The 12,187-nt window shown below is 44.5% G+C and overlaps 4 protein-coding genes across 4 annotated transcripts; 3 read left to right on the top strand and 1 right to left on the bottom strand.

The window, feature by feature from the left end:
* Positions 1-1,106: 1,106 nt before the first annotated feature.
* Positions 1,107-1,464, top strand: VTP01DRAFT_1340 (uncharacterized protein; the record flags this gene model as incomplete). The annotated part of the gene is made up of 2 exons (XM_069379680.1): positions 1,107-1,158; positions 1,235-1,464. The coding sequence occupies 2 exons, from the start codon at positions 1,107-1,109 to the stop codon at positions 1,462-1,464; spliced, it is 282 nt and encodes a 93-aa protein (XP_069238748.1).
* Positions 1,465-1,948: 484 nt separating this feature from the next.
* Positions 1,949-2,561, top strand: VTP01DRAFT_1339 (uncharacterized protein; the record flags this gene model as incomplete). Its single annotated transcript, XM_069379678.1, has 3 exons — positions 1,949-2,168; positions 2,219-2,323; positions 2,434-2,561. 3 exons carry the CDS (start codon positions 1,949-1,951, stop codon positions 2,559-2,561), a joined length of 453 nt encoding a protein of 150 aa, XP_069238747.1.
* Positions 2,562-3,560: 999 nt separating this feature from the next.
* VTP01DRAFT_1338 (uncharacterized protein) lies at positions 3,561-4,625 on the top strand (the record flags this gene model as incomplete). The annotated part of the gene is made up of 4 exons (XM_069379677.1): positions 3,561-3,846; positions 3,936-4,028; positions 4,094-4,281; positions 4,347-4,625. The coding sequence occupies 4 exons, from the start codon at positions 3,561-3,563 to the stop codon at positions 4,623-4,625; spliced, it is 846 nt and encodes a 281-aa protein (XP_069238746.1).
* A 1,326-nt stretch (positions 4,626-5,951) lies between these two features.
* On the bottom strand, positions 5,952-11,173 carry VTP01DRAFT_1337 (uncharacterized protein; the record flags this gene model as incomplete). Its single annotated transcript, XM_069379676.1, has 20 exons — positions 5,952-6,592; positions 6,671-6,803; positions 6,866-6,949; positions 7,007-7,075; positions 7,134-7,220; positions 7,288-7,862; positions 7,918-7,977; positions 8,033-8,086; positions 8,148-8,210; positions 8,268-8,339; positions 8,397-8,628; positions 8,679-8,860; positions 8,926-9,221; positions 9,281-9,630; positions 9,689-10,021; positions 10,077-10,143; positions 10,198-10,278; positions 10,331-10,842; positions 10,880-10,983; positions 11,041-11,173. The coding sequence occupies 20 exons, from the start codon at positions 11,171-11,173 to the stop codon at positions 5,952-5,954; spliced, it is 4,128 nt and encodes a 1,375-aa protein (XP_069238745.1).
* Between the last annotated feature and the right edge of the window lie 1,014 nt (positions 11,174-12,187).

Below are 12,187 nucleotides of genomic sequence, written 5' to 3'. Positions count from 1 at the left end.
ATGCAAACAGACTGCTTAATGGTAGGATAAAGCATTCCTTTGAATATCTCTGCAGTGTTGTCTGTATCTTACCAAGCTGAACCTGATCTGATCACGCGCTCTGATGTCTATGAATATCTCTCCATTGCTTCCTTTGCATATCAAGTCGCGCCTTGCTTTTAACATTGTTTCTGGCGCCTATGAATGTCTGCATTGTTCTCTTTGGCTTATCAAGTCGAGGGTTTTTTCATCATCTGCTCTGATGTCGATAGATCTCCTGTTGTTCTCTTTTGCTTATGATTTTAATGGTTTAATGATCCCTTTGGTGCAACCTCGGCGCCACTCCTCACACACATGCGCTCAAAAATGACGCTTTTTTTATACTCAAACAGCACTTGCCCGCCTCGGCCGACACAGTGATTGGATCCAGCTCCTGTAGCTAGGGGTGCCGATGCAATAAAGCTAGTCTGTCTTTAACAGGATCGCAGATCGATCGACGCAGCGGCGTTTGAACTGACAATTGGGCAGCTTGCTGATGTCTGTGCTCGCTTATCTGCTTAGTAAACGCATAATCATCGTACAACGATGCAGCAAATACGTATGGAATCCTTAAGCATGAAGAAACGGAATCTTGCATTAAACCATACGCCAGATTACAAAAGAGTGATCGAAAAGTAAACGTTTGAGCGCTGTGAAAGTGAGGAAAGAAAAGTTTTTCGGGAGGCACGTGAAAGCGCACCCGCTACCAAGGAGTGACAGTAGTAGGCAGCGTAAGGAATCCAAGTCAAGAAATAGCTACAGAGACCTACGTTGGCAATAGTTAGAAACGCGCTGACTGCAGCTTCTTGCACAAAACGTTGCAACGAAGCCTGCTGGCTCGCAACAAACGCTCCATTCGCTGTTGGAATGATCCAACAAGGCAAACATCGATCTTGACTGCCAGAGTTGAACTCGACGCATCAAAACCTTTTACAACACTTTGGAGACGGAAGCTAAAGAAAAACCGCGTGAAAGCAAACGAGCATTGTGCATTGCGATCGCGCGCTCAATGGGGATTGGGCGAACGCAATCTTGCTACTGATCAACGCAAACGGACGCTCTCGAAGCACACAGCACCCACAAAATGCATGCAAGACAAGACAAGCAAAGCAGATGAAGAGTACTTTTTACAAGAGTTATGTTTATTCATTATTGTAAAAGAAGACAAGAAGATGAAAAGATTAAGCCAAGAGCAATCTTTATTGAAAGACAAAAGGTTTCTATGCTAAAGAAGTAGTGCCGTTTGGTTCACGTCGACAAGAAGCCAACGATATATCCAGGGACCACCACGAGGAGGCGGCACTGATCAGTCCTCAACGTACACTCCGGCTTCACTCGATCGCAAACATCATCGCTGGAAAGAGGTCCGAAGAAGCTAGATGCGACGTCGTAGTGGTGCTATGCACGCGTCCAACTCCAAAGAGATGGAACTGCCAGCTTTCCTAAGAAAAGAAAAGAAAAAGTTCGAGGAAAGAGGGGGTATTTATAGTTTTTGGAGGGTGACTCGTTTCCGAAGGTCCGCTTCCGTCCATTTTGTCAAGAAGATCAGTCTGGCTTTGAGTTCCCTCTCCTCCATGCACCGTGCACTTTTTTGGAGAAAAGTACTCTCTCCCCCTCCAGGGCGAAATGTTTCCATGGACATAAATGTTATAGAACGCTCAAAATCACAATATCTGCTAATACTAGCTCCATGGATCATTGCTGTAAGTTGATGGCATGCATCTGCGTGCTACCAGTTTCATGGCAAAGAGCAAAAGTTGAAAAGACGTTGAATGTTTGACACGTCGTCCTCTCACTTTGAGTGTCCGTGAGCCCAAGAAGATACGGCCGAGCGGCCAAAGGTCTCCACGAGGTGACGACTTGTGTAAAGGAAGCTGCGTGGAAGAGCTGCTGTGGAGGTAACTGAAGAGAACAAGGAAGGAAGCACAAGATGATGCTCGACCAGGTCTCTGGACGAAAGACCGCCGTGAAAGCTCAGCTGCGTGAAGGGCAGGCAGTCCATCGGGCCATAGACGGCAGCAGCAATGCATATGTCAAGTACGATACAGTGACGGGTTTGGCCGACACCTTCTTCAAGCAAAATTTCTTTCTGTCAATTCTGATCAAATCTTGCTCTGCTGAATTTGATAATCTTGCACAGCAAGGCGTCGGTAGGTTTGACAGGATGGGCTGGATTTTGCTAATCACTCTGGAGGACAAGCTATCGAGGCCTCAAAGCTGTACTTGCTGCTTACACAGTCATTCCAAAAGGTTGTGAGTAGCGCTTCGCGTGTGTATGATCACTTTATTTTGCGAAAGTGTGGATGTATTTATGTATGCGCTCAGACAGAAAAACATGCTGTAGCAGCTTTGCTTGATTCTTCACTCGCTTCAAATGCAAACCACGTGGTATGCTTGTTGCTTTGAAAACCAAAGGTAAGGAAGACAGACTGCGCTCTGAGAAGAGTAGTTCCAAAAAATGCAGCATACGTGCACAGTTGATCATCGAGAACTTGAACAAAGCCTTGGCATGGAGTAGCCCATACTGTCCTTTAAAGATGTAGATTGCCAGGCTATACCGTACTGATCTATGCACGCGTCATACAAAAATGGGATCGGTAGGATCCGCTCGACATCCTCTCGGCAGGTTGCTAATTGTCGAACATTTCTTATGTTTTATCCTTTTTCCCCTTTGCCATTTGCTCCTCATTCTTGTATCGCTTTTCACCAATTTATCATCTTTTGATCTTGTTTGTACTAGAGCAGCTCGGTCGTTGCAAAATTTTCTGCAGTAAAGAGAGTCCGAGCTGGAACTTTCAAAACGGCTATTGGATTTACAGAAAGGCATACAAACATTGGTAACTGTTAACGGGATGTAATCACCCATTTTAACTGATGCCATAGATTGATATTTCCATAGGAACTCTGGTCGAGTCAAGTAGCACATCTAAAGAGGATATTACATAGACATTTATTGTCTATCAAGGGTGACTACTACCCCCAAGCAAATCATATTATGTGAATTCCATTAGAAGCGTTTTCGGTCTAGTGAGGGCGAGCCTTGTTAATAGCTGCCTTCAGCTTGAACAGTGTATCCATTAGATAAGTCTGTTTGCCAGATTTAAGAGATAGCATGCCTTTGACAATCAGGTCATGGCAGTTGCAAATCACGACAAGATCTCAATGCTGATCAGAAATCGAGAAACTCACTCCGGAGTCTTGTATTATTTGCCGTTATTCTGCCTGAGCTTACAACGGAGAAAACATTATCCCTTAGTAACTGTCAAAAGAAGCCTATCAGGTTCCTGCTTGCCAGCCATGGTTCCACGTGCGACATTTATACACGCATGCCGCTCACATACTAAGAGCCTGTGTTACGTAGAAAAACTAGTGACCTGAAAACTGTACCGTTATTGGGTTTAGGAGTCGATAATTATTCATGCAAAAAATGAGCTTGAAAAATTATAGGTTACCTACTCTGTATTTATCTCCCAGTATCGTCAATCCAAACCAAGCTTTTTCCTTTTTTCTCCTTTTTTTTCTTTCATTACTTCTGTCCAAGCATGCAAGCCGCGTACAAGCTTCTCAACAGACAATCGTTCGATGCAGAAAAGGATTTTGAAGAACATCCACTGACGTTGCCTTCCTACGACGAAGAACAAGCTCGTATTCCACATCGACACGCCCATTCGGGTTTGAAGGGACACATCGAAGAACATTTTTCACGACCAGAACTCGTGCGTGATTGCATCCTTGGCCTTTCAGACGGTCTCACTGTTCCCTTTGCTCTTGCAGCCGGTCTGTCAAGTCTTGGGGACTCTCGAATTGTCATCTTTGGTGGATTAGCAGGTATGCATGCGCACAGGGTGATCTATGAAGAAGGATATAAAGTGTTTGTAAACATAAAAGTGACAATTCATCTCCCCTCCCTTTTTAAGAGTTAGTCTCGGGTGCAATCTCCATGGGACTAGGCGGATACTTAGCAGCTCGCTCAGAAGCAGACCATTACCAAACCGAACGACAACGGGAAGGTTTGTATTCCAACTATATATCGAAAACTCAGTGCTATGTAGGTTAAAGTGAACAATCAATGTAGAGCGTGAACTTGAGCTGTATCCAGACGAAGAAGAAGAAGAAATCGTCGAGCTGTTTGAGCCATATGGACTAGATAGAGCATCAATGGAGCCGATGCTCGCCAAGTTTCGTGAGAACACTCCGAAGTTCGTGGATTTTATGATGCGCTTCGAGTTGAACTTAGAAATGCCAGATCCCAACCGCAGCTGGGTAAGGCTATTTTCTCCATTTACGGCATGTTACATCGCTATCATGTGATTAATTAATCTCTTAAGGTTTCTGCCGCTACAATCGGTTTGTCATACCTGGTCGGCGGCCTTATACCTCTGCTCCCATATATTTTCATAAACGATACACTGGATGCCTTGTGGGCATCTGTGCTAGTTACCTCAATCACTCTCTTTGTGTTTGGATACGTCAAGAGTATTTACTTGCGCCCTGCACAAGCGATCATGGGCGCATTGCAGACGTTAGCCGTCGGCGCGGTTGCTGCAGGATCTAGTTACGCAATTGTTGCACTAGTCAATACCTCCTCCCCTGCTGAACGCTGCTAGAATAGCTTTTAGTATATACCATATTTCCCCCTGTTTTCTCTTCTTGCGCTGCTCTCAAATCCCTGTACTGTATCAATCGTTCGTTGCTGGTAATATATGCGATGGTTATTGTACAAAACCAAGTGGGAAAGGAAGAGCTGGCAGAAACATCCATCCATGGAAATAAATGCGTACCATCATAAAGACCATACGGTCTTTGTCTTGTAATGCTCGCAGATACAGACGGTACGAGCTAGCAATGTGTATTGCATCGAGGATATTTGAAATACGCATGACCTGCTTCACGAAAGAAAGTTTCTGGCGTTTTCTGACACCATGCTTTCAAGGGAGTCTTTGCATACAGCATGCATACGCTCTCCTACAACTTGTATATATATGCTAATGATCGAATAAACTCTCAAAACTTCGAGGGAAGTCGGTATATCATGCAAAAAATTACAAACGCATATTTTCATACTGGCAACACAAGTAAGGTAGACTAAATGAACGCCATCCAGTTGGAGCCATGGTCAATGCAGCAAGATAAAATCAATGCTGAGCATATTGCTGTCATGTATGACATGGCAAGTTGTCAACGGCAGTCGCAACACCCCTGAACCCTCTTTATATGATCAACAACTGGCAAGAACATATAATTTTCTACCACTACGGTGACATGGCCCCAGTATGATGTTTATACGGACATGGAATGGCTCACTAAACCAACAAGTGTAAGCATCCTACCAGATGCTTTGTCAGCACCTGAGCAAGCTTCATTCTTTGATGATAGTACCCAAAAGTGGACATTCAAAACAATCAAATTGACTATGAAACTATGCTGTGCAGGTATTCCAAAGTTTGGTTTGTCGTCGTCCGAACCAATCTTGAATCACCTCCTATGTCTAACACGGTTTTGGAGGCGCGATCGCCGCTGCCTCTAACTATAAGGTGACTGGCTTTCCTGTGGTACTCGATAGGCATCAAACTGTAAGGCCACAGACCCTTGAAGCCGGTATTGTGTCTTCCCAAGGAAATTGATTGCTTTGAAGGTAATCTCAGGCAACACGTTCTGTCAGACTATTGACTAAACTATTTTAAACGCGGAACATACTTCTCATTTCTTCTTTACTTCTAACTATTTTACTTCGATCAGGCAACAGTTTCCTGGACAGCAATGTAATATCATCATACATGGTCATTTGTGGTCTAATAAAAACCGATTTTATTACTGTTATCTTTTACAGATAATGCACGATGCATTAAGGAATTTGTATCCTGGGTATACATATATACTATAATGACAAAGTCCAGCTACATAGCTGAAACGAATAATAGCCGACAAAGTGATTACTGTTCATTTTGCAGATTCTTGAGCAGGTCTTGTGCGAACAAGTCTGCTTCTATTTCAGATGGCGATGGTGGGACCTCTTCGTGGCGTTGGTTGCGCCGTCTTCGTGCACGTACAGTCGTCTCTGCTTCGCCAGATCTTAACTTTTCAAGCAAATTATCCATCATGCGACGATCGTCGTCCGTGCCGGTTGTAGCTTCTTCACTGAGATCGATGTTTTCAATAGATTGCGAGGCTTCCTTCTCCTTTTCAAGCTGCTTTTGTCTCTTGCGTTCCTTCTTTTGCTCTTCTTCTCGCTTTCGCTGTTCTTCTCGTTCCTGTTTTTGGGCATGTTTTTCCTCTGCAATGGCCGCATCTTTCCAACTGCTGACAAATCGGGCGAACTCTTTAAAGAAATCGTCTGGACGCATCACTTGAGGGTTCTCGCCGTAATACATCATGACATCCTTCCATTTGGCATCCATGTTCACGTAAAGTGTTTCCAGTAGCTCGAATTTGCTGGAAGCCTGATCACGGAATTGAGTCATGACGTTGGGAAATTCATCGCCCTCTTCAAGCTCCACATCTTCCGGCTGCCACTGCGTGCCAAGCTCTAGGTCCAACTGCTTCAGTCCCTGTCGCATATCCGTGTACTGCTGCACTAAATCGTTAAAGCTTGTCATAACTTTTGGATATTTTAGTACACTTTAGTTACAGATCGTTCCTTATGCCAACTTACTGCGAGCAGCCTGTCCGACATCCTTGAGATCATGCATAAATTCCATAATGTGCGGGAACAGACGTCGTACAACGCCTGTCATGACGTGCAGCAATGTCAAAGATGATACATTGGAAGCTTTTGTATCCGCAAGCTACAGTATATACTTAGGTAAGTGGTATCGTTCTCTGCCGGTAGTTCATTAGATGCGCTTACTTTGTTCAAACTCGAAACACGCATGCCAAAGGCACCGCCCTGAAGACTCTTTGCATTCATATAGTTACCCACAATCAAAATGATCTGATAGAATAATGTTAGAGTAAGTATCATATCAATTGTCACAATTATTTTGCTTACACCTAGCAATTCCTTGAAAGGTTTCGAGTTTCGTAGCGATTCGGATGCTTCCAGCACAATAGTCATATTCTATCAAATCAAGGTTATCTCTTTTTTCTACTACAAGTCTTGCTATATTGCAAAGTACCTGCAGCAGTTGTTCATGCTTTTCCCAATATTGCAGTCGGAACAGCATGAACTGAAGTCGTGGTTCATATCGATAGATTGTCATCATCTAACAGTAAAGTCGGAGTCAGTCTGCAAATAAGCAGGCTTTTCAGAATCAGATATAAGATTCTTACCTCAACAGTGAACTGCTCGGGTTCATCGAGCTCAAGTCTTTCCTCCTCGGAGGCCCTGATGTATTTCTCCATGACATCGAGCTTATCATCCTTACTCGGTGCGAACGATATCAAATTTGTGACAAAAGTCTCGTTGCAGAGATCATCGTCCATGTTGATAATGTGGCGTCTGACTTCCTTGAAAGTCATATTCTTGACCTTTGGCAAAATGGCAAGGTTTATGTTACGGGTTTTCTCCTTTGTCAAGAATTTCACCGCGTCTTTGCGTTCTTCAATCTTGGCTTTGAGTTTGCGTTCAAAAAATAGATTGACTTTGGCAGGGAACAAATCTTCGATCTTGCCAAAAATTCCTTGGGTTGCAAGCATCTCCTCGAGCTCATCCTCGTTGACTTCCTCGAGCAGCCAGATTGTCTTGTCGATCTTGCGCACATCCAGCTTCTGCCACTGCAAATGTTTCAACTGGATGTTTGGATAGTGTTTCAATTCTTTGCGAAGTGGGCCGGTGACTGGAGCAGCAGGTGCACCGGGGCCACCTGGGCCTGGAGGCGGTGGAGGAGGCGGTGGAACGCCTGGACCTATTTTACTAGTTAGATCATATATCATCCTGCGAGTTAGTTCTTGTTTCCGTACCTCCTGCTGGTGGTGGTGGAGGAGGCGGAGGCGGAGGGGGTGCCGCGCCACCAGAGGATCCTTGATACAAAGAAATCAGTTGTATACAATATTCAGTGTGGTACTTGATCCTTACCTGGTGGAGGTGGCGGAGGGGGAGGAGGTGGTGGTGGTGAAGATGATGTCGATCCTTTAGAAACTCCGGATTTCAATAGTTGATCGAAGAATTCCTCATACAAAGCATTTTTTACCTGGGGCTGGTGGTGGTGGAGGTGGTGGAGGTGGGGTTGGAGGAGCGTCCACATCGGCTGAATCTATGAATGAAAATGTTATTTTGGTTTCCTCGCATGATTATCAGTAATGTAATTCACCTTTTTCGGTTGTTTCTGTCGAGGAAGAGGGTGGCGGTGGTGGAGGAGGAGGTGGCGCTGTCGAAGATTCTTCTGTTTGAGGTTTAAACAAATGTCATTGTTACAATGGAAAGCATGATGCTTCCTCACCTTCATTGCCAGCTGGTTTATCCGCAATTTCTCCAGCTATGTTAGATGGCCGATCGTTGGATTGCTTTGGTGCCTCTTCTTCCGTCACAGGAGCAGTTGGAACGGGAGATGGAATAGGCATCGATGGCATTTGCATTTGTCCAGGATGCGTACTACCGGGTACAATGAAGCCTCCAGGACCAATGTTCGTTGGATATTGAGACATAATGCCAGGCATAGGCGAAGTCGGGATCTAATCAAAACTTAGAGCCAGTTCATGAATCCTTCAAACGGGTCTCTAACCTGCATAGATATATTTGGTCTGCTAGTTGTTTTCCATTCGTTGCCAAGCACTATGTTTGATGAGACGGCTTGGCCTTCATTCTTTTGTCTTAGCTGTTCCTGAAGCGAAGCTATAGTGTTGCGAGACATCTTCAACAAAGCTTTCAAGGATGCGATTTCCATCTTTGTATTATTCAGCGATCCTAAAATAATACAAACACTTATGAATATCCAAGTCGTTTTGAAGGATGCTACAAAGTATACTTACGACGTGCCTGCGTCTCAGACGGTACAGGTGTGCTGGATCCCTGACCTTGCAACGACCTCAGATGCTTATTTTCCAGCTGTAATTCTTTGTTTTCGGCTGATAAGCGAATCAGTTTTTCACGATTTTCAGCAGTTTCCTCCTTGAGTTGATTCAATTCATCCAAATCGCTGAATTGCTGGATCAGATTGCCCACCGATACACCGTAGGTAGAGGAAAAATCTCCGGCTGATACGCTGCCTCGCCTGTCCATAACAATCTGGCTCACGAGCTCGCTTATCATGCGATGATAATGCGTTCTACTCGGCGTTTGTTAACTATTTCCTTTTTGTTGGTCACAAATGTCATTGTTACATACTTGCTTTCTGCATCCCCTTTAATTAGAAGCATGCTCTTCAATGTAGATATTAAATAATCTTGAGCTCGCGGCGCATCCGCGATACTTTCTAGTACAAGGTCAAATAACTCGGAAGGTTGAGAGACATCAGAATACACCGAAAGTTCATCACCAAAGGCATCCTCTAGATCGTTTTCTGCAGCTATTTTGTAAGCTTCAATTTGTTTGTTGAGTAAACGGTAGTCCAATGCTTCCAGTTTAGGCAAGAGCCTTCGCAATCCAGCGGCGTTGAATTGGTTGCGTAGATAGATGCGCTCGTGTATATCTGTAGGGACTTTGACCAGGACATTTATCAGCATCATATTGGATAGCTATGTAGAACATTTTGAGTCTTCTTCTTTGTTACAACGTATAAATGAAAAAACTTACAGCATATTCCATAAGATGATTATCGGGTGCATTGAAAACGCCCAGCCGCTTCAAATCTTCGCTAGCACCGACCAAAGATCCCATCCGTCCTCGACCGTCCACTGTGTGATCCAGATAAGTGAGCCATGCTGTGAAGGGGCTCATATCGTCTCTATATTTGCGGAGAGCCTCAAATCCCGTCAAGACGTGACCGTGACCGATAGGAACTTCACAGTGACATATAAAGAACAGCATATCACAGACACTCTTGCGTGTCTGCCAGTGCGGTGATACCAAAGAAAAGACCAGATTCTCCACATATGTCGGCTGTGCAATTATTTCTCGTACACCCCACTAAAATATTATTATTAGAAGCGTTTCTTCCAAATTGATGTTTGTTCCTACTTACTCTGGTGTTGACGAGGACCTTGAAGCATTTCACAATCTCAATTTCCAGCTCGAGCATTTTATCCACTCTACGACATAATCAGCAAATGCATCGACTATTTAATCCCTCTGCTTATCCCCACCTGTCGAACTTGCGATTCAATTGTCCTAATCCGTTCGATAGTACATGTACACCCTTGAGATCGATAAATTTCATGACCCAGCTGCATATGCTGTTAGCACATTGCCTCGACATGCTTTTAATACTTGACTCACTCTATCGGCCGTGTTCGCAGGTTTACTTCGAGGTGACCAACAAGTGATACTGTGACTCCTCTGAGGTCAGCTTCCATAAATCGACGGATAAAGTACTCGGGTCCGTATTTATCGTCCAATCCTCCTGGAGGGACAGCACCTGTGGAAGTCGATGGTATCGGCGTTATGGTCGGTGGCGTCAAGGTGGTTGACATCCGATGGCTATGTTTCGCTGCGTATTTATCTAATTTTCGTGCACCTGCATCCCACGTAGCCGACCACATTTCTCCAGCCTTTTCCGCCAACGTATTCAACAACGGAGGAGGGGCATCCGGATCATCATCATCGAGAGCAGTCTTGCGTCCTGACGCAATATGTTCGGCTTGTCGATCTTGGTTAATCATGAGCCATTTTTTTTCAACATCCCACGCAAGCATATTAGCTTTCAATCGTTCGTCCCGCACTCCTCTTCTAAACTGTTCAGGCACACGCCCGCGTATGAGTTTGCAGTAACGAGTATCGATAAGAACTTCCTAAACTTGCCAGCATCTGTTCAAACATTTCGTTGACTTGATCTGGAGGCGGTGTAGCTTCGATGGACGGGCGCCCACCGTCCACAGATTGCCGGATCTCCATACTGCTCGGTCGTCTGCTGTCTACAGAGCTTCTATTAGCTGCAAAGAGGCATAAGCGACCGAGATCACTCCAGCGTTACTATGCAGTGCCTGTACCTGAATCGTGTCGCCAAGGTGCTGAGGCAGCAGAGGTGAACGACGAAGAGGGCGACGGACGCGTCGTTCGAGGAGTCGACTCTGCGGGGAGCTTCGATTTACGTTTTCCAAACATGTCAAAGAAATCTGACATGGTTGGAGAACTATTGACGAGGCTACGGTGCAGTGATGGAACGGGACTTTGGAAGCTAAATTTAGCACACTCTCAATCAGAGCGCTGTTACAAGCACATGAACAATGCAATGATGGTACACATATATTGCTATTGTAGAGGACATTATATATGACCATGAATTTCTTAATTATTATAATAAAATAAGCAAAGTGCAGCTATGGCTAATCTTAGCCAGGTTTGCCCTGACGTTTTGCACTGTTCCTTCAAATCTCCATCTATTTAATTGTTGTGCCGTGTCGATTAATGATAGCAAAGACAACAAGAAAAACGATATAATGCACATAGATAAACAAATAGCCAATACACTATTACATCAAAAAAATTCGATATATTATTGCCTTCATATAATGCGTTAAACATCGCGGGCACTATTCGCATTCACCAGGCAGTTCTCCTCGATATGTACACTCTTTCCATGAATTAAATTCGTCATCCAATGAAAACCGATTTCGCATTCTCCCAAGTTTGGATGTCGCATCTGCCGGAGATATTGTCGTACAAAGCTTAGCACCTCCAAGAGTATATAAAGCATGTAAACATTTTTAGCCCAGCTTTCCTCCTTCCTGCCACATCGTACGGTTGAAATTTCAGATTACAAGATGAGCATCCAGTTTTTTTTTATGAAGTTGGGCAATGCAATGCTGTCGACGAATACGGCAGACCTGAGCTCTTGGGCTACGTCGTCGACGAAGAGCAGTATGCTCTTGAAACGCTAAGTTCATACACGCAGTATTTGCGTAATCGAACTCGCGAGAGCGATGGCCGATCAGACGCCATGCAGACTGATGACGTAAAAAAGGATGTGGACGTTCGCATGAGAGAAGCGTCGATCAAGCGAGTGTACACGCTCTACACGGATCAGGACAAAGTCAGATTCTTCAAACTGATGTTTGAGAAAGTTCTGGCTGCCTCAGCTGCCGCAAAACAGTTAGGTATCCATGTCCATACAGCTCAAAGATGGGCCAAACAGGA

Source organism: Rhizomucor pusillus (assembly GCF_041956525.1).
Source record: "Rhizomucor pusillus strain CBS 183.67 unplaced genomic scaffold VTP01scaffold_10, whole genome shotgun sequence".
Classification (NCBI taxonomy): Eukaryota; Fungi; Mucoromycota; class Mucoromycetes; order Mucorales; family Lichtheimiaceae; genus Rhizomucor; species Rhizomucor pusillus.
Note: the sequence above shows the minus strand (reverse complement) of the source record. Positions and strands in the feature narration are given on the sequence as shown.